The 27066-nt window shown below is 47.6% G+C and overlaps 1 protein-coding gene across 4 annotated transcripts in view; it reads right to left on the bottom strand.

Annotated features, from left to right (window-relative positions):
* Window positions 1–26857, bottom strand: part of SETBP1 (SET binding protein 1) — a 363437-nt gene extending 336580 nt beyond the window's left edge. For 3 of the 4 annotated variants that reach the window (XM_036116481.2, XM_078060381.1, XM_078060380.1), the window contains exons 1-2: window positions 25608–26857; window positions 4800–5453 (exon numbers count right to left, since the gene is read on the bottom strand). In XM_036116481.2, coding sequence (XP_035972374.2) covers window positions 4800–5282 — 483 coding nt within the window. In that variant the 5' untranslated portion in view covers window positions 5283–5453; window positions 25608–26857. Of the gene's footprint in view, window positions 1–4799; window positions 5454–24965; window positions 25113–25607 lie in introns of those variants that run through there. The other variant, XM_036116484.2, reaches the window with a different exon arrangement.
* Window positions 26858–27066: the final 209 nt, after the last annotated feature.

Here is a 27066-nt window from a genome sequence, read left to right on the forward strand (position 1 = left end):
ATCCAAAGAAGTTGTATTTTGGTCAAAAGCAGAACAAAGGAAAAAAAACAAAACTTTAACTCATGAGGCTTTGAATTTTCTCTCCAACATCCTGGAACACTTGGAATTAAGGACAATATACCAGATGATGATCCTGTCACCCTAACTTATATGGAAGATGTGCAAGAAATGTCCCAGTGCTTAGATCCTACCTTCCAGAGGTCTTTTAGAGTGTGGTCACTTTGGGACTGGAATATAGCCTTAGGTTTGGCGTACAGAAGAACCGGCTTCAAAGACCAACCCTGCCCATTTGGGTTCCTGCTTTTTTGAAGCAAATGAGCCTCAATTTCCTCATCTGTAAGTAGGTAGTATCTGCCTGGCAGGACTGTTGTAATGACTAACAGTGAAGATGAATCCATATAAAATAGCTAGCAGAGGGCCTGCCACATAGCTCCATAGATCCGAACTGTTTATTACGATGTGTGCTCTGTCGATTACCCATTTTTCCTAAAATCTTCCATTGAGTTATATCATGTGGAAATTATCTTCTCTATTTGACAGATAAAGAAACTGGGGCTTCAACAAGGTTATACTCCAGATGCAAAGCCACCAAGCCAGTTGGTGCAGATTACCACCCACATTTCCCAGCCTGGGTCACTGAAGGGAGCCGGTCTAAGAGTCCCCTCTTCTTCTCATGCTGTTGAATCTGGATGGGAGTCCCTGACTCCCACGGGAAGTCCGCAGGAAAGGGTAGAGCTGCTAAGCTCTGCCCACCTGAGAGCCTTTCAAAAACCTGTCACTGTTGGAACATTCTATGTTCACATGCTATACTTGCTTCTAGAGATTCAGTCTCATGTTTTCTATTGTTTGGATTGAGTGACCTAGAAGGGAAGTACATGAAGCTTATGTTACTTCATCACTTGCCTGGCTGACTCTAACATGCAATGATGTAAGGAGGGAGTTGCCTTTACTGAGTCCATCTGCAAAGCAGGTCCATCCAAAGGACAATTCTGAGGTCCTGGAATATATTCTGAATGCTCTTCTTAGCCTCCACTTCTCACCAAATGTTGCTCTTACACCTCACATAAATGCATTCACCATAAACCCACTTCCATTTTCAGTGGCCATCCTAATTTCATATGGAAGAGAGGTGACCTGACCCCTGGTTAGAAAGAGTCCATGCATCCTTGAGCCAGTGAAGAGGTATCTTCATGGGTCCCCTCCTACCATCCTACCACTCAAGGGGCCATGTTGCCTGGACAGCTATAATGGCTCTCTCCAGTTTGGAGGATTGGTGTTAGGTTTGAAACTTGGAATAAAGCTCTTGAGGATGCCACACGTATACATCCTCCCCCCAAAGTAGCAGAACACACAGAAATACAGTTAGCCTAGCAAAACACTAGCTGTGATATGCAAGGAATGCTATCATTATCCTAAGGAGTATGCTTTTTACAAAAACCAATGAAAAAGAAAATCATTTGGGATCCAATATGAGCTATCTTTGCCTAAGGCTGTCAAACAATGACTTGAATAAAATTAATTGGTCTGAAAAAAAAAAAAAAGCACATAATGATGTAGCACCCAATTTCCCCCAGCCTCCAAGTTTGGAGGTGGAATCATTAAAATCAAAACCGAACAAAATCCTTGTTATCCTGAAACTCTATGTCCTTTCCCCAAACCAAGGCTCAACAAATATATATAAATATATATATATATATATTTTTTCCCCCCTTTGGTACAGGCCAGATAGTACATAGTTTGAGTTCTGTGGGACATACAGTTTCTGTCACAACCACTCCACTCTGCCGTTTTAGTGCAAAAGCAGTCACAGACAAAATGTAAACAAATGGATGTGGCTCCGGTCCAATAAAACTGTATTTATGGACACTGAAATTTGAATTTCATATAATTTTCACATGTTACAAAATATTATTCTTTGTTTGATTTTTTTCCAACCATTCTTTGCTTGCGGGCTATACAAAAACAGGCCAGGAGCTAGATCTGGCCCTCAGACTACAGTTTGCCGACCCCTGCTCCAAGTCAGCATGTATATTCAGGTGACTCCCAAGTGGGCATCTCTACCAACTCAAGGATCAGCTCAACAAAGCCTCCCTCCTCGCTCCCAACGTAGGACCTGGGTCCCAGGGGCCACTCCATGAATACTTCTTCAATGAGTGGCTTGCCTCATTAAAAAAAAAAAAAAAGGGTGGGGGGCACCTGGCTGGCTCAGTCAGTAGAGCACGAGACTCTTGATCTCAGGGCCATGAGTTTGAGCCCCACGTTGGGGATAGAGTTTGCTTAAAAAAAAAAAAAATAAATAAAAATCCAGAAGACTAGATTTTAGAGTCAGACACTCATTGCTTACCAAATACCATCCTCATCCTTTCCCCACCCCCAGTTACTGATCACGTATTTCACATTCATACGAATAAGTGAATTCTTCCAAGCACTGAAACAGTAAGCACGGTTTCTACTTCACCTCAAGTTCAGCTTTTGCTAACTCCGTCTTTTCAAACCAACAGGAACTCTGCAGAGTAATAAAGTTAACACTCTAATCCAATAGAGATCAGAGAATGTTTCTATCATCTATCAAGTGATTAAAACTCAGTACTGATAACTTCATGCATTCATTTCTGGAAAGTAATAGCTCCAGGCATAAATAAAGGTAGGAAGGATGGAGAAGTACAGTGTGAAGCAAGCTTAGGAATTTAAAATTTTTATAGATCCTCCCTTTATAGTGTCAGCATAATGCAGCACTGAGAGCTAAATTTCAGTCCTTCCCCTTCCTTTCTCTCCTTTCCAATTCCTAAGACTTAAAAACACTTACTTGGTAAGTCACACATTCAAAGAAGTGATTTCACCTCTCTTTCCAATAAAGCACACAAAGGGCATCCGGCTTTTTGGGTGAGGACGACAAGCCTGAGAATTTCAGATATGAGGATGGAGGTCCATTGCACACTGCAGCTTCGAAATCATCCCCGTGTCACAAAATCCAGAATTTTATTCTGGGGCATTCAAAGAGGCAGAAGGCTATCTCTGGGAACAGTCCTATGGCTGTAGGTAAGGTCATATCTGATCAGGACAACGTAGCTCTTTCTAGGGTAATGAATTTGACTTTGCACACCCCAAACCGTGGGCTGTTGCTCAAGTCCTGGCAGTGAGGGGGATGGAGCGAAAACAGTTACCACAGTTTTCGAGACTGCCCACCCACACAAAAATCTGACAATACACAAAGAACCGGCCATCTCGGTGGCCAGAGACAAAGATACTCATTTTCAAAGCTGAAGAGACCCGACTCCAAAGCAAAGCCTCACTTTCTAAGTGGAGCCTAATTTGAACTGTTGCATTCTCTTCCAAGAATTTCAGAAGGTTCCACAAGCATCTAGAGAATCTTTGGTTTTATGACAGAGACCCCAGAAACCACAACAACTTGTCATGAGGACAGGGGAGGGAAAGCACTACCTCTATGTTCTGTAAAAACCAAGCCAACTTCTAAAAATTACTGCATGTTCCAAATGTCAAAATAAGACGACCGACTGTCTTGGCTTGCCCAAGACTGAATGGGTTCCTGGATGTAGGACTTTGGGTTTTAAAACTGGGATAGTCTGAACAAACTGAAAGGCACTGGTCACCCTAGGAAATCTCTTCTTATCCAAGTCTTTGGATTTTAAATGCAACATATCAGCCAAAACACTTAGCATGAGGAAGGACACAAGCCCTACACCAAAGAAAGAACATGATTCCTAGCAGTTCTATTGAGAGCGACTTCTGAGAAGCTCAAAAACCACTAGAAACATAAATGTTACAGATTATCTCTGAGTCATAAAGGAGAGAGGGTCATTCATATGTGCTATTTTTAGCTAATCCATCATATCCAGAGCCCAAATAAATCAGATGTGGGGGAAAGTTACAAAGACACTGATGAACTCTTACCACCCTGAACCCAAAACCTCTGAAAACAACAGGGCCCCTTTCAGAGGCATTCACCAGCCCCAGAGAGTTTTGGGGACAAACACTTCCCAGACTAGGGCCATTCCCTGCTATCATGGCTGAGTGCCATACCCCTCCCAAGAAGGGAGGTCACTGTGATATAAACACAATGTGATATAAATACGATGAAACCTAGACCCATTCATTCCCAACCAAATGACACCACCTAGAGAGCTGCTTGTCATCTGTTTGACTTTTAGGAGGAAAATGACAACCAACTGAGTGCATTCAATGCCCAGTCTTAAAAAATCTACACTGTGTTAAACAGTGATTAGGGTCAGTCACCAGCCCCTTTTTCTTTCTCTAGCTTGAGCTCCAGGGCTCACCACTGGTTTTCAGAGCAATGATCTTTTAGCCTTCTAGCAGCCTAAATCCTATGAAGATGGCTTCCTCAGTCCAGTGAGTGACTTGCCTATTTTAGAAAGACTTACAGCAGTAACTGAAACCAAAAGGAGGTTATATAGGTTCTTGACTGTTATGATTGACCAAAAATTTTTTAACATCCCACGCTTAACCCTACGAAAAGATGCAAATATTTTGTCACAGGTTAGCCAGGTCCGACCCGGTCAATTGGTGGCTACACAATAAATAGGAATGCTCCAGAATTATAATTCTAGAGGCTATTGATTTTCATGTGGGTAGAAGATATAATAATAAATTAGACACTATACCAAGATATCAGAGGCATTTCTCCTGGAGGGCACTAAGTATTCCATCAAAGAGATTGATAATTCCAAAGTAAATATGTAATAAGCACACAGACCTTTAACAGTTGGAGGGAGAACGGCAAAAATGAATAAACAAAAAGCCTACAAAACAGGGTTCCCTACCTTCTTTTTGGAGTGGCTTCTTTCCTCCTCCTTCGTGGCTTTGCTATTTTTCCCAGCACGGGACACCTTCTGGTCGCCAGATTGCTTTATGGTGATCTTGATCTCAGGCGGGCATATATAGTTCTCCAGATTCTTTGGGGGTTTCTTAGCCCGCTTGGTGGTCTGAATCTTCAGCTTCAGACTCCCCTCTGTGAAGTTTGCCTCCTTGATAGAAAACTCCTGTTCTTCCAGGCCATCTCCTGCAACCCATTTCTCGCTGTCTGCATTGGAGTTGGAATCCACATCCCGCCCTGAGCCCAGTTCATCCTCCTCCTCTGGCTCCATGCGCTCTCCGCCCACCGGGATCCCCTTCCCAGCTCCCGGAGCAGAGAGCAAAGGTTCTGCACAGACAGGAGCAGCTGGGGGCTTGGCCGAGGAGACAGGCAGGAATTCCGACTCGTCCCCCCTTTGCCGGGAGCTGCTTAAGATCTCCCTGGACTCCATGACAATCCTACAGTCTTCAGGAGTTCTCAGGAGGCGGGACGGAAGAGGGGAAAAGGGAAAGGTGAGAAGAGAGGACGTCCAAAATCCCAAGGACAAAGTGGTCCAGCTGCTGGGTTCAGAGTCCCAGGGATGGAGACACGGCCACGTGTTCAGAAGAGGTCAGATCTGCAACTGAGAAGCAGAGACATTAATTAGTCGTGGCAGGAAGGAAAATGACCTCAAAAGGAACTCAACCTAAGTTCCAGAAGCCCCTTCCCTCTAATCTACGGCCATCAGAAAAAAAAAAAAAGTGATGGGAAAAAAATCAAACAGAACATGCATATCCCCAAATCGGATTCTATTGGCAGTGAGGGAAACACACACACACACACACACACACACACACACACACACACACGCACACGCGCGCGCACACACACGCACAGCCCTTCATTGAATTGTTAATTTTTATGGCTATGGGCCCAAGAATAAAGAGAAGAGAAGCCAGTCCTCCAGTCCAATAACAAGCTAGAAGTTTTTTATACTGAAGCCACAGCGAGCTGAGTCACCATCAAAACCAACCATGACGAAAGGGAAGTCTGAAGTGTTGAGGCAGGTCTGTGGGAACGGCACTGGGCTGGCTTCTTGCACCACTTCCCTCTCACACGTGAAGAACAGTTTGCAAACTGAACACAACACCGCCCGCCCCCCGAGCTGTCAGGGTGAAACCCTGTGTCATCTTGGTGGAAGGACACTCACCTAACCTCCTGACCATTCTTTCTTTATCATTTTTCATGCTAAATTATTTCAATTACACAAAATTATCTTTATTTCTTAAAACAGACGCAAAGCTTAGATGCAGGCTTGAAAGAGGAAAACATAAAGAGTTCAGTGGAAAAGCACTTCGAATGCTGTGATTAATGCAAAACAATTGCTAAAAAATGTTTCTGTCCACACAAAAGATATTTCATCATGATCAATTATTTAGATAAAAATAGCCGTCCAAGACAGTTTTAATTCCCTTTCTGGTCCTTAAACGAAGTAGCATTCTGTCTACACGACAACAAAAAAGAGAAAGAGAGAGAGAGGGAGCATTTCACAGGCCTTTGGAAATGTCAGGGATGGCTCTCACCACCCCCTCCCCACCTCTCCCCACCCACGGGGATCTTTGATTCTGCCTTCCTCCCAGAGGAAACCAGAAACATCAGTCAGGTTCTCTTCAGACCATCATAGGATCAGCTAAACTATCCCTCACCCTTACTCACCACATGTCCCATTATTCCCAGTTTCAGACTCATCATTTTCAAAGCCCCAAAGGAAGCCCAATGCTCCTCCTCAAGAGAAAATTGAGAGCCCTGAGGCCGCACAAAACTTCAAGGCTTTGTCTCCTTCCACCCTTAGGCTGCAGGTAAGATCACACTCAAGCCTTCTTAAATGGCTCAGAACTCTGAGGTTTCCCAGCAGAAGACATTACCCCACACCTTCAGTTTCTACCTTGGAGCCCAGCAATGTAAGGTATTAACCAGCACATGTGCCCACCAGAAAATGCCCAACAACAACTGCAAAGGCACATTCAGAACAGCGAAAAACGAAGCCTGGAGACCGGCCACGTATTTTCTCCCTCTGGAATCAGGACATTTTCAGCTGACATCCTGTGAGGAAGCTAGCCAGCAAGACAGCCAGGGTTTCAACATGAACCTGCTCCCCAGAGGCGCCCAGGTGCGTACTCGGCTCCTGGAAACTGCTCGGCCCTACAGAAAGACACATTTACAACTGCATGCTCTTAGGGGAAAAGCCGACGAATGCAGCATTTCTAGAAGAGAAGAGGCTGTCCGAGTGAGAGTAAGAGCATCTTCACTGAATTTGTCACACAAAGACTGAACAGCCACCTGTGCCCCGGGCTCCGAATGGACCAAGTCCCCACTTAGGGGCTGGGGAGGGCAGGGAGACCCGATGACAATGAAAGATTCTTTTACTTATAAGATCATTTGTCTCATCTAGACCGATCTGCCTACCTCCCCAAAACTTTATATAATTTTTAAAAAAGTCGTATTCAAGTCAACATTCATTTTGGTGTCGAGGACCATACTAGATGTTGGAGGAGACATCCGGATGCCTTAGAAAGTGTTCCTGTTGTCAAGCAGCAATTGTCCAAAAGATCTTTCTCAGCTTGTACCCCAAATCCATCCAAACTGCAAGCCGTGTTTTCGTGGTCGTGTCTGGTGGTTTACTTCCTCTGGCAGGAATCTTCAGTGTTACATTTTAATTCCCTGTCACAGCCTACGAAGTTATCCTTGTGTCAGGGAAAAAGTGAGGCAAGTTCTCCACTAAAAGTTCCCAGACTAAATCCATCTGGAACTTTGAACGTCTATTGCAGGTTCTGTGATGAAACAGAAGATGATGAAATCTAACTTTAGAGGAATGGATAGCAGTGTGAAATGGGCATATTATTAAGACAGTATCTTCCATTAAAAAAAGATTCCCTTGTAAGAGTTCCTTAGGGTTGATGTACATCTAAAACTAATGATGTAATGTATGGGGATTAACATAACAATAAAAAAATTTAAAAAAAAAGTAACCAAATCTAATTAAAAAAAAAAAAGAGTTCCTTAGGGTTGATGGTATAAATCATTAACTAATTTGTAGAAGACCGTGCTCCAACACTTAAAGCTCAAGTCATAAGAGGTCCACAAAACATGAAAATCCAACAATCTGTTTTTCAGTGCTCCTCCAGTCAAGACCCTAAGATAACAATGGAAATACAATCTCTTTCCTTAGGGAGCTTATGTTCTTGAAGAGAGATCTGGAAAATAACTGAAACAGAGCAGATATTTACATGTCCTATAGTAAAGGAGAGAAACAAAGGAAAGAGAAAATGTTTCCCCCTTGGGCAAAGTAGAGATAAATCGATGGGAAAGCACACAGAAAGGTTTCAAGGAGAGCACAGAAAATGGCTTTGACCTTCAGGGGCTTCAACAGGTCCAGTGGGAAGAAGGAAGACACGAGGGACAGCATGAGGCGAGGCCTGGGGCAGGAACCTGCAGGGTCATGCTCAGGAAACAGAATGTTGATGTTCAGCCAGGAGATGCTGTACGAAATTGGGACTGGTGAAAGGTAAAGCTGGAGATAAAAGGTTACAGCCAGATCACAAACACCCTTGCATGCAATGCTAATGAGCTGGATTTTATCTTACAGGTAATGGGAAGCCATTTAAGGGATGTAGGAAAGGGGCACTATCAAAGCTGTGCTTTAGAAAGATAATTCCAGCATGTAGTGTAAGGGATGGATTAATAGAACCTGATAGTAGAGGCAGGGGGACCATGAGCAGGCTCAGCTGAAATTCAATTCTTGCTACACGGGGACCTGAACCAGACCAGTCTGAGTATGACATGATAAATACCAGAGATCAAACAGTAATGCAGTTTCAAATCATCCCAGTGTTCAGGAACACATCACTTCCAGACTTTGCACACTGGTCTCACTTGAAGAATCCAGTCCTAGGGCTCATTGGAACTCACATTCCCTGTTCAAATCAAACCAGTCTCCACAGTGGCATTACACACACAGAATTCTTCCACCTTGGTATTTTTATAGAATCTTTTCTGTATCTCCTTCCACCAACCCATGCAACGACTGGCATAAGTTGGTCCTCACCAAATGTTTGTTGCGCAAAGGAACAAACAAACATACAGACCCAAGCCTTCCCTTATTTCAAGGTCATGCCCAAGCCTTCACTTCTCCACGGCAACATTTTATAAACTCTGGACCACAGCATTCGCTCCCTGGCCTGACTTACACTGCACCCGGCTGCATAGCTTGCCACTAAATACTAGTCTGGCATTGTCTTCTTGTTGTTTTGAGTACACAAATCTTATTTTCCTTCCTCGATTGCAATTCAGGCTCAGGCTGAGACCAACTGTGGTTGTACAGCTCTTACATTCGCTTCAGCACCCAGTGCAGGATTGGGCACTTGAAGGACTTCAAGCTCTTTCTGAATGAAAATGAATTAGCCCCCTGACAGCTATTCCAAGTCCTGTGGTTCTAAGGACTCCAACTACAGCTCTGCCCGCCCAAGCGCCCTCTGCAAAATCCAAGGTCCATGCTGAGGGTTATTATCCAGCCCCCCATGTCCACATGCACCCCTCACCTTAAAAAAATAAAAAGAAGCCTTCAAAAGGGAAGAGCAAAGAAACCTAACCTGTCTGTTTACTTCAGCAGCACACAAAGCTGTTGTTCTCCCTCTGCCTTCTCCCAGCACAGACCGGCCAACCCAAATCCACAGTTCACTTTTTTGGTGAGTCTGGGAGACAACTGAGAGTTGTGTTGTGGTGCACCCCTGCCATCATGTGAGCGTGAGCACGTGCACCCACTCGCACACGCACCCACTCGCACACTCACAGAGGAGGGAAGCCAACGACACAAGGTGAAAACCTTCTGCCTTGTCACATTCCAGCAGTCAGCGACTCCTCCGGAGGGGGCGGAGGGGGCGGGCGCACAATGGACACTCTGTACTTGGCTCGGGGCTCCGGGTCCAACTGAAGTTAACCCTTCAGTGGCTGCCTGCAGGACCTGGTGGCAGGGGATAGGAGTAATCAAACTTGCTGAGGAAATAACTGCCCAGCAGGTCTAACGGAAACAGAGGGGTGAGAAGCAGGGTGGTGATGTTGGAAAGGAACACGGTGGGGGGGGGGGCATCCGGGAACTTGCCCTCTACTCCTGGCTCTGCCATTCACAGTGACTGTTACACAGGCCACTTGGAGTCCCTTACTCCATACTTAGCTCAGCAATGAATGGAGCGAGGGTTTTTCCAGAATCAAGACTCTAACTTTACCCTGCACAGCCACAGACCTATGGGGGCACTCCAAATTAGATAGTGTGGACCTTCAGAATTATTTCTCTGAGGGACCAGGGGAATCCTGCTTGGCTAGATGTGTCTCAGAACCTAAATGAGTCCCAAGGAATACATCCTCTCTAACCTCCAAATCTGCAAGATGGATGAATTTTTCCTAAGCCCGAAGCCTCGGGGAACTCTTAACTAATCCCAGAGTTTGGTGGCAGAAATGCAAATTCTTGGGCTCCACCTAGTGAATCAGAGCTCCAGGGGTGGGGTCTCGCCTTCTGGCTTTTCCCAAGTCCTCCAGATGATTCTGATGGGCTTAGGCTTTGCATAATGTATGTGCTTACCCCTACCTCCGGCCTTAACCAAGCAGAACTCTGTGTTTCATCTTTCTCCCTCACAGCAGTACACTGAGTCTCAAAAGAATACACGTAGGTGGCATTTGATTCATGCCTGCAATCCCCATGCCTAGCACAGTGCCCAACACATACCGGACACTCAAGAAATGCTGGTTGACCAAATTAAGAAATGAACAAACCAACACAGCTTCCCACCATCATCCACCTCTCCCATCAGCTCTGCTCCCAGGGCACCACCCACATGCAGGCCATCCGTCAGCCGGACTGTCGCCTTCCAAAGAGACAATATGGTGGAACTGGCAGAGCCCGTGGCATATTTAACAGAAGTCAAAACATGTGGATTCTGGACCTAATCCTGTCAAGTAGGAGCCTTCAGAAGCACTCTCTCAGCCTTGATGTCTCATCAACAAGATGGAATAAATGTCTTCCTGATCTACCTTATTAGGTTATGGCTTTTATCTTTTTTTTTTTTTTAATAGAACCACATGCTCCTTATAAAAATAAAAATAACACTTGCACCCCATACAGTCTTAAAGGCAAACCATCACAAGTATGGGAAGAGTCCTCTGCCTCATTCCTGACCTTCCCCACTCCCCCAGAACTCTTCCCCTACAGCCCCACCTCAGTCGGCTCTCTGCTCTGCAAATCCCCATAAGGCACTTCTCCCATCTTTACCTGTAAAAGCATAATCCTCAGGCCAGGACCTCTCCCCCTCAAAACTCTGAAGACTGTCTTCTAACATTTGAAGTCACAGAGGAGAAAATGGAGGGAGGCCAGCCTGGTCTGTTTCCTTTGTAGGCAACTTCTTTTATGCTGTTATAGTCGAAGATTTTCCTTCCATTATGTTAGAATTTTATTAATGACAAAATGAGTACAGCGCGGATCTCTTTCATTTTTCCCACAACATGATGAGCCTTTTGGATTTACAGAGGCAGGTTCTTCCTAGTTTGGGAATATCTTCTTTGATCATTCCTTTAGGTATTTCTTCTATTCAATGGTTCAGGCTTCTTTCTCAGTTTTTCCCCATAATCCTCACTTTAGAGCTCCCATTTCTGTCCTCCGTTGCCCTCATTTTCTCTCTCACTGTTTTCATTTCTTGATTTTGCACTGTGGGAGAGCAAACCCTAAACTACCTTCCATAATAGCAACGTAATTCGATTTTCCGTGGACATTTCACTCTGCTATTACACAGCTCGTATCCTGGCCTTCTTTCTCTACCTCATTCACCCTCCTTCCAGCTGACTCTGATGCCTTTTCATCCCGGCCCTCTCCCTCCCCGTTACGTTGTGATCCTAGCCCACCAGGGTCGCGCTTCTTCCTGTTGCAGATGTCTGGCAGCTTCCTAAAATTCTTATTCTGCAGTTGTAGTAACTAATTTTCATGATACTGCTCCTTTTACCTTACTTGGGTGTTTTCCCCTCTAAGGCCTCATGTTGGTTCTTCCTCTTTGCTCATGCTCTCAATGAGGAGAGCATCCTACAGAGGAATCTGGACCTACAGAGAAAGCACCGGGCTGCTTTTGTTTCTATGGTCCGTCCATCTGGAAGGAGGTCAAATCCTTCTTCTCTAGGGCTGTTGCTGTTATCAGTGATCCCACCCTCTCGGATTCTGACGAACGTAACAGCCATGTGCTAGAGCGAGGCTTGAGGGGCTCCTGAGGGCCTCTCCTGGGTCTCTCTTCCCAGCCCCACATGCAATGGGGTCAGGCTGGTTGCTTGAAAATTGGCTACGGCGGGAGCGTTTACACCACAGGAATCAGCAAACTCCACAAATAGCAGCTGAAAACCAAATCTGGAGAACAGGGCGTTAAGCATTTACTAGGAAGCCACCGACAGTAGACATCTACCTGCGACTGTTTTGCTGGACTCTGAGGGCTTCTTCTGCCGGATTCTTTGACACTCTGAAGAGCTGAAATGCCCAATAGGCACTGTGACAAGGGCTCTTTATGTCTCCCTCAGAGCTGGACTTGAGGAGCCGTCTCTGCCTAGAAGTCAATGCCCTGCTTCCACTCCTCCCAAACCTCCCTCCCTCTGTCTTTTCCATTTGTTTCCTGAAAGCTGTAGACTTTTGAGATTATGTATAACGCCGGTAGGAAGGAAACCATCTCCAGTTGTCTTATTAAAGTTGCCCATGCAGGAGACCCGACAACTGCCAGTTTTTCTAGTTCACAGAAATTAGGAGTTTCTGATCTTGGAAGGCAAATGGTGCAAAAGGATGGAGTGTAATCCTACCTCGTGACAGCTAGGGAAGCTAATGTAGTTCCACCTAGGCTCACTGGCCTAAAGTTATAAGCATCCCTTCTCAGATACTTTCAAGAGATTGATAGTCTGACTTTGGTTTTGGGGGTGGATGAGTGTTCATCTTTCTTTATGTCACCTAAGGTATTTAGGTGGGGAGTCAGGAGTGGCCTTTCCCATTTGATGGACTTGGCCTGAGCCAAGTCTTCCTGTCTTCATTACTCAGGCGCAGGTCAAATGGCACTTCCCTGAGCTTCACGGCCAGATCAGGACTCCCTATTTTGTGCCTTTACAGCACAGAGCTTTTATTCACTGGCATTTATTATATTTTATAAACACACGTGCCATTCTTGCTTGTAACTCTGCACCCCATCTCCTCCCGCACAAGATGGTAAGTCCCCGAGGGCAAAAACTATGTCTGTTTGGCTCACCATGGAATCCCCAGAGTCTAGTCCACCCCCTGATCCATGGAGCAACACTTCAAATTATTCGCTGAGTAAATGCTGAATGAGAGACCGTGTCAGAGGCCACCAAAAGCCATTTGACTCAGTTGCCCATGACTCTGAGTGATGTGTCCCTGAAATCCTTCCTGCTGCAGAAACACCCAGAGTAAATGCTCCATCAACACTGGTAAACTGATCAAGTGACCCAACCCTTACCCAGCTCTCAATCAGCGAGGGCAAAGGTGGCTCTGCACCATGACTCTCTAACCCTACAAACACACCGTGACCTACGGCAAAGAATGAAGGTCAGACTCAGTGGCTTTTTTCTACCATGTACCTGGGTGGTACCTTCCTGATCACAGATCACCTCCTCCAAGCAGTGTTCCCTGAGTGCTGCACCCGCCCCCCCCACATTCCCCAACAGTGTTTGCTGAGCTACAAGGCCCCTGATTTACATCACTTCATGGGATTCCCTACTAATTCCTCCAGCTGCCCTTTCTCCTTTCTCTACATTGTCACCTCTAAGTCATCCTTCAGGATTTGGGTCAAGATTCACATCCTTCATGAAGGCCGACTAGACCTTCCTTTTCCATTCCTTTTCCCTTGTGTGTACATATGCACACACGTGCACACACACACACACACACTCACAGATGGTCTTGCTCTCACTTCCCTAGGCATTCTGCTATCAAAGCATTTGGCAAACTGTATTACAATGTTCCATTTACTTATTTATCTCTCCCACCAGACCAGGAACTCCACAAGGGTAGGGGCTGAGTTTCCCATGGATCTCTGACACACTTCAGAGCACAAGGATCCTACACACAGTAAGGATCCAACAGACAGTGTCCAAGCCATGTTTCCCCTTGAAAAGAAGAATGGAAGTAGCACCGATCTGATGTCACATGTTTAGATTACTTAGCCTCTCTTTCCCACTTAGTGACTGTTCCTAGAAAATATGTTTACACTGTTCAAGTCTCATTTGGAAATTGGGTTATAAACCTACCTCAAGGGTTGTTTTGAGAAGTAATTGAAGATTAAATAAGATATTTATGAAAGAACATGCTGGGATCACCTTGGTGGATGCTCAAATTTTTTGGTAAATTTGATTTCCTCCCTAGTCTGTGTCATCTAAGCTGGTGTTTGGCTAATTGCTGCCTCTCTTCACAGATCCCAAGTAAAGCCTGAGGGACAGGGGTTGGAGACCAACCTCCCCAATCTCCCGATACAATGGGAAGCACATACAAATAGTTTAATTTGCACCTGCTAACTTGAGTGTTTGATGTTGTTTGAGTATTGCTTTTTTCTTCTTCCCAGTTTGTCTTATAGAGGAAAATGACTGAGTTTAGTACAAATTACAGGCTCAATTCCCTGCTCCGCCAACTGGAGTTAGTGGCCTTGGGAACGTTCCTTTTTCTCCCTGGGCCTCCCCAACCTCATTTGTAGAATGGAGTGAAATAAGGTAAACTCTGCGACCCCCTCCAGCTCTGACATTCTCAGATGCTAAGCCTTGTCTCCTCAACTTGACAACCAGCGTCCTCCAAAGGCTGGACTGGTACCTTCCACCTCCTTATAGATCGTGCTGGGTCTGTGGCTCCATTTGGCTGAGCCTAATGCAAAATTAAGGATCAGCCCCGGTGTTCAGGGATCTCCACGATAGGGAGAGAAGCAGAATCAAACTTCTGAGGCCTGAAGCTACACACTATGCATTAACCAACAGTTCCAGCTCTAGCTTCAAAAAACAGTGCCTCCTCTGGGAACCAATAACACAACACAACCGCATGAGCCTTGGGGCCCCTGGGGAAAGATCTTTAAAGCTCTGGCTGGGCCAATCCCCAAGTTCGTAGGGCAAGCTCTACCTCTGGCGTATCACCTGTTGCCTGTGCTCCTCCATGCAGTCAAGGAAAGCACGCACTCGCCCTGAGTAAGGGCGTAAACACAACCAATGAGCACAAAAGGCATTATGAGTTTAATCGAAACAGCGGCCCTGCTATACGGAAGACCTGTCCTCATTTCACAGATGTGGAAATAATAGTCCAGAGAGGTTAATAACTTGCTCAAGGGCCCACACTATTTCTACCAGATCCACAATCAAATTCAGGGTTTATACGATTCCAAAGCCTGTAGTCTTACTTTTACGTGATAACGTCTCTAAAATACAAAGCGATGCCACCTTTTAACCGAGCACCCCTGGCTACTTCTACAGATGTGAGCTCCAAGACCAGTCTTTGTCATCTGACTCACCACATCGCTTCAAATCCTGGGCATCAGCTCTCTCATCTGCCCTCCTAGTCTTTTCACAGAACTGTCCAAGGACAACAGTAAGTAACATATGCAGAATAGCACCCGAGTAACTGAAATATGGTAGACCTATAAGAAGTAACTGTGATCATAATATTTCCTGTCCAAGCAGAAGAGAGAGTGACACCTGGCAAAGAAAATGATCTTAAGTTTTAACATGCATCTAGTATATAATGGGTGCTTTAGGTTTTTCCTTGGATTTAACCCTGAGATGTGCCCATTTTAAAGATAAGAAAACTGAAGTTGAGAAATTAATTTAAATCACTGAGATAGTGCTCTTTGACTCCAAATGTCCTTTACTTTCCACTGACTCATAATGCCACCAGTCTTTAAATACCCAGAGTTAGTGGTCAACTTAAACTCTGGTCCTCCACCCTACCATTTGTAAATTGGGGATGAAAATGATAGACTTACCTGAAGGCAAAGGGGATAAACTAAACAATCCAACAAATAACAAATTCCATAGTCTTTCTCTCAAGGGCCTCTAATTTTGACCCCACTCCCTGTTCAGTCCTAATTCAAGTCCCTCAACTTCTCAACCATCTGATTCCAAAATTGCTTTGCTCACTATTGTTTGAATATAAAGTATAATCTGACACCTACATGTTTGTGTTTCTGCCACAAAGGGGATGCTAGGCCTACCAGAGCTAAACAAATATTAGCTCCATTTCCCTTCCTTTATATTTCTCCTTCAGCAATCTTGAACTGCCATTTAAATACTGCATTGTTATGAAAACTTGTATATGTCTTTCTCCAATTATACGTTAAGCCCCTGTTGATGAATGCCAGTAGCAGAGCATTTTTGTTCCCCAGAGTGGCTGATCCCCATTCTGAATGCTTGTATGTAGTTTATTGTTTATTCTAAAGATGCCTCTTTTGAACCCCAGACTGAAGAGTCAGTGGCTGACAAGGCTCAGTGGTGGATGGGACAGTCAGATGTTGGGGTTCTCTCTTGTGTGGTATGTGTGAACGTTCTCTGATTGGCACATCCTTCTGCTCCTCGCATCTACTCCCCTTGCATTCTGAAAACTGGTCATGGCTCCCATCTCAACATGCAGCCTTGGCCGCCTTCTCGCAGGGCCCCACGTCATCGGTTTTGTCCCCTGACATTCCAGAGAACCCTGGTCTCTGGGCAGTGGTCTTCTTTCTGCCTCTACATTACCAAGTTGAGTATCTTCTCTGAAGATGGCTCTGAACCTATGCAAGAATGTCGCAGTGTTCAGGACTCAGCGCACGCACCGCCTGCTCCCTGAAGCTCTCTGGGATCTGTCCAGCCCCTGACGTTCTGGCCTTCCCTGGGCTCCTGCTGCAGTTCAGTTAGGCCTAGGCCACTGTCCTCCGCTACTCCTCTGCTGGCTTTCATAAGTTCTTACAAAGTCTTCTACCAGACTGAGGGCAGAGACAGTGTCCTCTCCATCTCTTGGCATCCCCCCAGCACCCATCAGGGTCTGGTCACGCTCATGTTTAAATGGCAATGAGCAAACAAAGTCTGTTGAATCAGAGGGCTGAAAAGTTGATGAGTTTGAATGAAAACTCTGGACAGCTAGACTGGGTCCAACTTAGAGGGCCCTGGGCTTGGTCCTTCCCCCTGAGAAGACCTCACACCAGCAAGAAGACTCCCATGGGTGATCTGCCCCCCAATCTCAGCCAGCTGGACCTTCGTCATGGGGGCTGTCTGCTCCGGCCGGCTGCCCTGCTTGTTCATGAGTAGCATCCACTTGCTGTGGCAGTGCCAAATTCACATGGGAACTTTGTCCCACCTCTGCTCCTATACCAAAGCTATTCTACCCACCAAGAACCTCCCCCATTCCAATTCTATTGTCAAACCCAACACCACGTCCTCCTCGAAGCCTTCCCTGACAGCTCCTGATCACACAAATAGCACAATTCCATGAGATCATGCTCCCACTTTGGCTGCAGACTGAAGCTTTCCATTGGAGCTATGCGTGTCTCTACAGACATACTGTCCACTCTCCAAAGGCAAAAGTCATGTCTCCTACCAGACCTTTTCCACCTAAAGTGTCAGGAACAATGGCTTGCACAGTAGCAATGTTGAGATTTTAATAAGTATTCGTGGATCAAAAAACTCACTGTAAGCAAGCTCTTGAGTACAAAGTAATGATCAGAAAGAAGGCCCATAGGGCTCTCACAACAAATCATTCTTTTTAGCCACCATTATTAATCCATACTTAAAAAAAAAAAAAATCAAAGCTCTCATTGCTCAAATAACAATCGGTCACAGGCAGAGTCACCAACTGCAAGGGTGTGCCACCTGGATTTCATTCTTCTGCTACAAGCACAATAATGGTGCCCCAATGTTCTCATCAGGCTACTGCGTTGGATCCATCAAATTCAGCATCTCCAGTCTCCCCATCTCTCCAGCCCCAAGTCCAAACTCAAGCAGCTTCTTTCCACTGACCGAACTGCAAATGTTTGGCAGATAGAAGGAACAGTGAAGAAACTGCTTTTCACCAAGTTAGGCTAATAGTGTTGCTTGCTTTTCTTCTCTCCTATCCCAAATAAGTCTTAGCATAAGCATAACTGCCACATTTTGGTAGCTTGCAGAACCTCCCTCTTCCTAAATATCCAACCAGTGTGCTCCTCAGTGAGCAAGAATTCCTGCTGAACTTTCACAGGGCCTCAGATCAAAGCCCGACGTTCCTGATCCCACCCCAACCCAAATCACAGAGGCTCCTGGCTTTGGACAAACTGGGGATCACCCCCTTTGACCTCAGAATGCACAGAAACCCACTCACCAGCTGTTACTGAACACAGGCCAGAGCAGGGCAGACTCTGCTGTGGGGATGGAGAAGACACGCCAGGAGCACGGGCATGGCCTCAGCCTTCATGCCCCATGGAATCCACACGAAACAATAACGCCCAGCCCCCCAGATCCAGGAGGTCCATGGACATAGAGATTCCAGACGCCTACTTGGTGCAGGGGGCAGTAGCAAAGCCCAGATAGGGAATATACTCCAGATTTTCTGCGCCGTCTGTACTATCTCCCTTGTCCCAATGCAGTTAGCTCAGCAAAGGGGGCCAGTATTCAAAAAAGATGTAGAGAATCCTTCCTTTTCTTCCTTCCACACTATTCTCTGTCGTATTCTTAATGGTTTTTCTTCGCACTTAGCCCACCATCTGTCTCCTCCTCTCCCCGTCCCCATCCCCGTCCCCCAAGTCTGGCTCTCTGGTTCTAACAGGGGAGCTTCTGCTGACCCTATTTCCATTTCTAGAACTTATCCACCACAGCAAACAGTTAGCAAAGTGCACAACTCCTCAGTGGGACTGGTTTGGATGGTTGTTGGGGTGTCATTAAATGGGTCTGAGGAGCTCTGAGCTTTAGGAAAAAAAAAAAAAGCTTCAAAATCCCCAAGACATTTTTAGCTACACAATCACAGAATTTCAGAATGGTGCCCTCGCTCCATAGCAATCAAACTCTTTCACTTCAGGATGCCTCACGCTAGGGACTAGAAAGGCAGCTCAGCCTGTCCTCCATCATAGGCTAATGGGTGGCCAGCCCAGCCTGCAGCCTGCCTCTCAGGAGCCTTGCCCAGGACCTGTCCCCGCTGAGTGCATTTCTCTGCTCCAGCTTCCTTTCCACTGCGGCCAGGCTCGCTCAGTCACCGAGGAGTGGGGAAGCACTTGGACTAAAGCAACAAAGAAGATTGCATGGTTAAGTGCCAAAATGAGTGTGGTGGACAAAAAAAAAAAAAAAAAAAGCAACTGGAATTTTCAGAGAAAGTCAAGAGCTGGGTGTGCTAGTGTAGAGATGATGCTCTAGTAGGCACTTCATAAATGGTTGATGATTGAATGAATGAGTGAATCAGTGCCTGTTAGGATGTACATGGGGTAAAACATCATTACCTCTTAGGCTTGGAGGGAGAGACGGAGTGGGTGATTGCCCCTGAAAGATAGCCAAAGTATAAAAAGCCATTAACATAAGTGGTTCTTACTCACTCTGTTTAAGAGGCACACACTGTGTTGCTTCACGGTCCAGAGTTCCGGTGCACCTTAAACAACATTTACCTTTAATATTCTATGTCTGCATAAATTCTGTGATTCATTCACACCACAGAAATCACTTGTAAGGAGGGGCAGGGCTTTGTGGGGCCAACCTGGTCCCTTTCTTTAAGGACCCATGGCCCAGGGCGGTAGTGACAACAAACAGCAAAGCCGCGTGAGCCGGTTGCCAGGCGAGTGCTTGAGACCCAAAGTGCTCTGGAGACCAGGGTGCAGAGCTGCGAGCTGGTCTGATGTCCTAAGAGGTAAATGCCTGGGCTAAAAGGGACCCATCGGGACACCTTCCAGAGAGGAGGCAGCAACACAGAGTGAGCCCAGGTGCGGAGGCGGACACACGTTCAGAGGGCCCAAGGTGAGCGAGGAAGCCAGTCTGATGGGAGCAGAGATCAGCAAGCATTGCATAAAACGGGGCTCACTGGAGAACGCAGCCAGGTGCATGCTGCACACAGGTCGCTGGACAGGGCGAGCCAGGAATCACGGGAAAGAGAAAGAGGAGCAATCCAGGGGAGGCTGGGAGCAAATGGACTGTGGAGAACTTTCCTCATTCTAGACAATGTACTAGGTTTGCTGGGACAGAGGCAATCCTGCTAGGAGGTCTTCTCTTAAGAGAGGCTAAACATTCTGTCCTGAATGTCACTGCTCAGCCACTGGGGCTCCCTATGGAGCACCTGCCCCTCATTCTCTCTCCCGCTTGCCCCCACTCTGTGCATCTCCTTTTGTTCTTCTCATTCCTAGCGAAGAGCATTTCCTGAGCCCCAATACATCTGTGAGCCCAAACTGGATATTACCTGAGACTCTGAGCCTTAGATACACACGGCAGATACAAGGCATCTAATAATTCCACTGATGTGTATGTATATATATATATATACACATTTTTCTTATGAGTCAACTCGAGAGCAGAAAACAAGTATTCCCCAACTGTCTTAGAACACAAGGGCCCCTGTAGGCATTTCTGGTCGCACCAGAGGGTTATTAATCTCCAGGCTATGGCGATAATAATCCCAGGCACCAGTTTCCAGAAGGCAGCATGGAAATCCTCTCAGAGCTCAATTACAGAAATTAGCTGGTATTATTTAATCCTCCCAACCCCTGTGAAGTAGGCAGGGTAAGCATCTTTATCCCTATTTTCCTGATTAGGTTACTGAGGCTCAAAGAGGTTAAATAACCTGCCAGGGGTCCTTTAGCCGGGACTAGTGAGGACAGGATCCAGAGCAGATCTTGTCACTTCAGGTGTGATGCTGTTCATATTTTAACACAGCCTTCGGGTCCCAGGTGGGCCACCACCTTGCATCATTTCAGCAAGTCAGTGTGTCAGTCCCTCCTCTTCTGAATGGGGATACACTGCTTCTCCCTCCTTAGGAGAATCAAGGGGGCAAATCTGATAGGAAGATGTCTTGAAAAGAACAAAGAGCCATGCATATGAAAGGGAGTGCTTTTGATGGCAGAAGTTGGGTCAGGGAAACATCTATCTAAGCTCACAGTTCTGGAATTCTATCTGCTCCCCATTCATCCTTAACCCTCCCAGCACTTGGAAAGGTGGAAGCCTCAGCCTACCTGGTGTCAGCTCAGCTGGCTTTGCCTACAATTATTTCTCAAGCGTCTGTGGATCACAGTCCATCATCAGTTCCTAGGAAGGGCTACCTGCTTCCTCAAAAGGTGTCCTGTGGACCTCAGAGCTGCTCTCGCTCTCGTTTGACCCTGGCATCATTTGCTCTGAACTGGAGAGGAAGTCAACTGTGGGTTTCTAAGCCAAAGGCCAATTAAAAACATGCTCCGTCAACCTTGGAGGGCACCCTCTGAGGATATAAGAAAACCAACTCTGAAAGGGACGCTGCTCTGACTTGAAACTTTGAAAGACCTTTGAAAATTCCAGATAAGAACTCTAAGGGCCCATTAACTTGCACTCGGTCATCTGAGGTCACCGGTTCCCCCCAAACTTCATATTGCCCCAACTTGGTAGTCTAAGTGGCCATCAGAATCTAGTTGAGGGCTAAGTGAAAATGGAAATGAAAACCCAGAGTGAAACGAGACTGTAGGGTGGCATCTATCCCCCGTATTCATGAAGTAGTGCACTCTGGACACGTTGGTGTTTTCTTTTCTGCATTTATCAAGTGTTAGGCTACCCAAAGTGTCTGCAGCTTGATGAAGAGTTTGTGAAACACCAGGGAGGCCTTTAGAAATAGCTCTAAAAGAAGCTCAAACCCATGGCAATATGTAGGATGGTGGTGTTCCTCACTTAATCCTGGCTTAAACTATTTTTAAGAAGCTCCCCAGGTTTTATAACAGACCGCAGAACGGGAGCAAAGTTGGATGGCTTTGTTCCCTTCATCACAGGAACCAAAGGACCAAGCACAGTGATGTGTGGCAAGGACTCTATGAGGCTTCCTTTTCTTCAGGGAAGGGCTGTCCTGCTCCCGGACAAGAGTAGCTACCCCCCCCCCCCCGACCCCATAGACCTCTCCCACACAGTGGGGCCCTGAGTAAACTCAATAACATCATCCCATTTTTTAAGGTCCTGCAACTCCTGACAATGCCTATGTGTTAATAATAATTTACCCCATTCTTCTGGCAGGAGCAGAACTGAAGCAACTTGAAATGCCATCAGCAAAAAATTATTTATTTCCCATTCCTGAGCAGCAGAGAAAACAAGGTTTCATTGGCTGGGTCTGCCTTCAATAGCTTTCTGGTTTCAATTAAAACTTCAAGTCTCCAAGGGAAAAACTGGCATTCTGGGAGGCTGAGGCCCAGCCAAGTTTCAGTGTCTCTGCAAGAATCCAGAAAGGACGTCCCATGCATCTAGCCACTCTCATCTTCCTCCTTTTGCATATTACAGAGAAGCTTTGGAGCAGAGATTGAAGTACAACTCAAAATAATGACCGGCTTGAAAGAACTCTCCTAGAGGTACATTTTTGTGCCAGAGAAGTATTGATTCAGCCCCTAATGGAATTGAAAGTCAAGATAACAGCAGAAACAGAATCAGGAATCCAGGGGAAATGCCTACCTATTTATTTCTTCTTCAGCAAACTCCTGCCTCCTGCCTCTCCCCACCTATGGTTTTCAACTAAATTCTACAAATATTCCAAGCACTGTTTTCTCTTTCTCAAAACCCTCATTTAGGTCAGGTGATTTACAAAGTAAATTTGTGTTTCACTTTGTGATTTACAAAGTAGCTTGCTGTGAATAATGCAAGTACATGACCAGAAGCCCTCCTAGCACCACAGAGGTTCACTCAGGGATACCCCTAGGATTCCCCTGTGGGAAGTCCCAAACTGGGCCTGCCAGCAGTGCCTTCCTATGTAACACTGTGATGTTAACATACAAAACATCGGATTACACCCCTTCACTTGCCTAGCCCATTTATGAACATATAAGGCAGTTGATATTTTCTCCCAAGCCAGAAGTGGCCCCTTCCTACCCTACCGCTCGCTGCCTCTCAGCCACTCCCCCTTATGTTCACTACAAGCCATCCCCTCCCCCACCTCCAGTTTGTTTATTCCAGTGACACGTCTATTTTCCCTGCTCCGGGAGACAAGTCCGTTTCCCTCCTCTGGCTCCCGATTGCATTCCCTCACCACCTCCTCCCCCCAGCCCAGCTCAGGTTACTAGAATGGCTAGCAGTGCCCACAGCCCAGCTTTTGCACCAACTCAACTGCCCAAGACTTCGATTTTTTGTCTTACCGGGGGAGGGGGCATAAGGTGCAAAGCAGCCCTTTCAGAGTACCTGGTCTCCCTATCTTCTCAGGCTACCTTCCCTGAAGTTTGCAGATACTCTTATGTTCGACCTTACTCTTCTGATCCGTCCTAACGCCCTTCTCTGGTAGCAGACAATTTCATTAAGTACAGAGGAAAACACATCTTCAACTTCACTCTGAAACCTTGGACTCCTGAGTCAGGGCAGGAGATCAAGCCTCCCTCCGGGAGTCTCTGGATGGTGGAAGCCACAGAAAGGAGGAGAAAGGGGAGGGAGTGACCAGGGATTGTAAACTGGCTACATTTTAAAGTGCTACAAACTTTCTCCTCCCTCACACGCCCCTGGCCAGTTTGGCCCCGCCTCCCCATCCCAGCCAGACGGCTAACTGGGGTGAGCAAAGGAAACTCCCAGACCGTCCAGGTCTGGCCCCAGTGTTGCAGATGTGGCCTGCACAGAACACCACCCTTCCTCTCCACGTTCCTCTTCTCTACTCCACTCCTGTCCCCACCTCCCAAGACACACACACACACACACACGCGCGCGCGCGCGCACACGCACACGCGCGTGCGCGTGCACACACGTTTCGCAAATGAAGATGAGTTTGAATGGGGTGAATCAGATTTACCTGTGTGAACTAAAGGAGGGTAGGAGGTGGGTCCCCAACAGCAAGATAGTTTTAGTACAGCTACTTTATGAAACTAGTTTTTTTTTTTGTATGAATCTACAGGAAAAAAAAGAAAAACAGGATAAAGAGCAAAGGAATGAAAAGGTAGAGAACAAAAAATAATGTAAGAGGAAAACAAGTAGCATTGGATTTCCTTAAAGACCACAGACTCCAACCAAACTTTAGGAAAAAAAGGTGTGGATAGTGGAGGGTAGGGGGTGGGGGCTTGGAAGGAAAAGTAGCTGTTATAGAATTCTAGAATTAAACGGCCCTTTTGGAAGAGTTTCTGAGGCGATAAAGAGACACACAAATTGGCCTTTTAGCATTAGACGCCAACCATGAGATTATCAGGACAGTTTATTTGAAGCGGAAACGAATCGGAAATCCTTCCCTCAACAGTCCTTTTAGATGGATATACACACCCTCAGAACCCACACAGACACACATAAAGAATAAATGCAGCATCAGGGGGCAATAAGAGCCCTCCTCCTCCCCGCACCCCCGGTACCTCTAGCCTCATCTTCCACTTCCAATTGCACAACTTTCCGATCTCCAAAGAAAATATTTCCAGTAGGATCCGATTTCAGAATTGTTGTAAGCCTGTGGGTCATGGGAGGAGGGGTGTTTGCAGCGTGTAGGGGAGGGGGACTGGAAGACAGCATTTAGGCAAGTCACTTATTTTTTTAGAACCAGCATGCTCTACCGATCAGAAATTGCTATTACCCAGCAATGCTTCCATCACAAACAGACACCCAAAACAGCATCACCGTTATCACCATCTTGCTAAAGATCTGCCCAGTCCAGTTTACCTGACTCTGTCTCTGTGGAACTTCTCAGACAGTATTTTAGCCAAGGAGATAATGGCTTGAAAGACAAAAACAATAAATCGATACTGAAGGGCTCCCTTTCCGGAGTGATTTCCCACTGGAAACCACCGAACGGGGAAGCCTGCCGTTAATTCTCCAGCCCAGGGCTCCTCTAGAAACACACACAATGCGTGCTTTCAAAAAAGGCAGTCGTCTGCTTTTAAGGGAATTCCTGTCTTTTCAGAGTCCCAAAACCGGAGAGCACGAGAAAGAGACTCAGATCCATTGATTAAGATTTTAAGAGAAAGACTAACACAGAGCCACAACACAAGCACACACCAACCTTCGCCGGCTGGACCACTTCTTCCCTGTTCTTCTTTCTATTAACGACACGTTAGATTCTCATACATTCCCCCCCGCCAAAAAAAAATCCAACTAGGTTACAATGTAGCTCTCTAGCTCCACTTAACCTGCAAGTTACAAAGAGACCCCCCAAAATAATATATATATACGTCCTGCTGCCTTCCCACCCCTTTCCCTACCCCCTCCCCCTCCCGAGTCCACTCCACCAACGCCAAACCCGCCAGCCCCGGCAGCCGGCGGCTGGACCGAGGGAGGGTGCAAAAGGCGGGGGGGTTGGGGAGAATCAGATTAGGCGAAACTCAATAAGCTCCCAGCCCTCCCGCCCGACGCTTCCACCATCGCTGCCACCAACGGGCCACTCCAAACGAGCCAGCATCGCTGCCCACCCGCGGGCGGGCCGGAATCGCGCCCATCCTCCGCAGCCTGGCGGGGACCGGCATCCCGCCCCCTCGGCCCCGTCTTCCCCTTCCCGCCCGGTGCAAAGTCAAAGCCCCGGCGAGGCGACGTTAACTTTTGCACACAGGGCACTCACACCGCCCCCGGCCCCGGGCGTGCGGGGGCCCGCGGCGCCGCGGGAGGCTGGGCGCCGTGCTCCCGGGCCAAGGTCGCCGCGCGTGCTCACCCATGTCCCGGCGGCTCCGGCTCCGCTGGCCCCGGCGCTCGCTCAGATCCCGGCTCCCGTCGCTCGCCCGAGCCCCCAAAGGTGCTGCTGCGGCAACTCCATGGCGATGAGCATCTGTCAAACGGCGAGCCGCGGGCGGGCCGCCCTCGCTCGGGGGGCGCCGGGGCCCCCGGGCGCGCGGAGGCGGCGGCGAGCGGCGGGCGCCCCGGCCGGCCCCGCGCTTCCCGCCCGGCGCGGCCGCCTCCGCCGCGCAACCGATTTATGGAGAGAGATATCAAGGGGGAAAATGGCGTCTCCGGAGCCCGAGGAGTCCTGGAGTAATCACATTCACACACACACGCCCGCACGCACACACACTCGCACACACTCGCACACAGGCGCGCGGCGAGCCCGGCTAATTTTAGCAGGAGCCAAAAAAAAAAAAAAAATATATATATATATATATATATATATATATATATATCCCCGTCTCTCCGATCAATGCTATTTTTTTTTTTCTTTTCTTCAAAGGATGGGTTGGAGCTTTAAAAAATGTTGCCGGGTTTGGGCTCGCAGGAGGCGGCGCGCGGAGGGCGAGGGCGCTTTTGCTGAGCTGTGCAGTTCGGTCCGCGGCGCCCGGCGGCCCTGCCCGCCCGCTCGTCCGCCCGCGGTCGCTAGTGCTGCCGCCGCCGCCGCCGCCGCCGCTCCATGGCCGCGCCCGCCCCGCGCCCCCGCCGCGTCCCCTCGCCGCCCGCCCGCGTCCCCGGCGAGCGCTGGAGTGGGGTCGGGCCCGTGTGCCTGCCTCCCGCGCCCTCTCCCGAGTCCCGGAGTCCTAGTGAAAGGAAGGGGGAGGGCGCGGGCGGGGGAGGGGGGAGGATCGGAGCGGCAGCGCGGCGAGCCGAGCGGGGACAGCCACCCCGCGATCTGCCTCGGAGGGGGCGCGGGCGCCCACACTGCTCGTCCCACGGACCGGGGGCCGCTTCCCGGCTCGAGCCGGGGGAGGCGCAACCAGTAACCAGCGAGCGACCTCTCCCTACACCCTCCCTCTCTCGGTGAATTTCGGTGAATTTCAATCAATTGGAGGGAGTGGGGTCTTGCTGGGGGAGGAGGAAAACAGTTCGTGGAGGCCGACCGGTGACCCCTCGCCGCCCCTCGCGCCCCTCCCGCTCCCCAGCGCCCTCGCGGCCCAGTGGCTCCTGCGCGCTGGAGTCAGACGCGGGGACTGGGCGGCCGCGGGGACCGCCGCGGGCTCGGCGCGGGTTCCCGGGCTCAACACTGCCACTATCTGACACAACAGGAGCAGTGTTGGGGGGGAGCTGCGCGATGAGGCGCGAGATGTGATAGGCTCTGGAAACTGGGTGCATTTTTTTTCAACCTGGTAATTGCATTTCACTTTCAGGGGTTTATTTTATTTTATTTTACTTTTTTATTTTATTTTATTTTACTTTATTTATTTATTTATTTATTTTTGTTAAGCGAC

Source organism: Halichoerus grypus, chromosome 13 (assembly GCF_964656455.1).
Source record: "Halichoerus grypus chromosome 13, mHalGry1.hap1.1, whole genome shotgun sequence".
NCBI classification, from domain to species: domain Eukaryota; kingdom Metazoa; phylum Chordata; class Mammalia; order Carnivora; family Phocidae; genus Halichoerus; species Halichoerus grypus.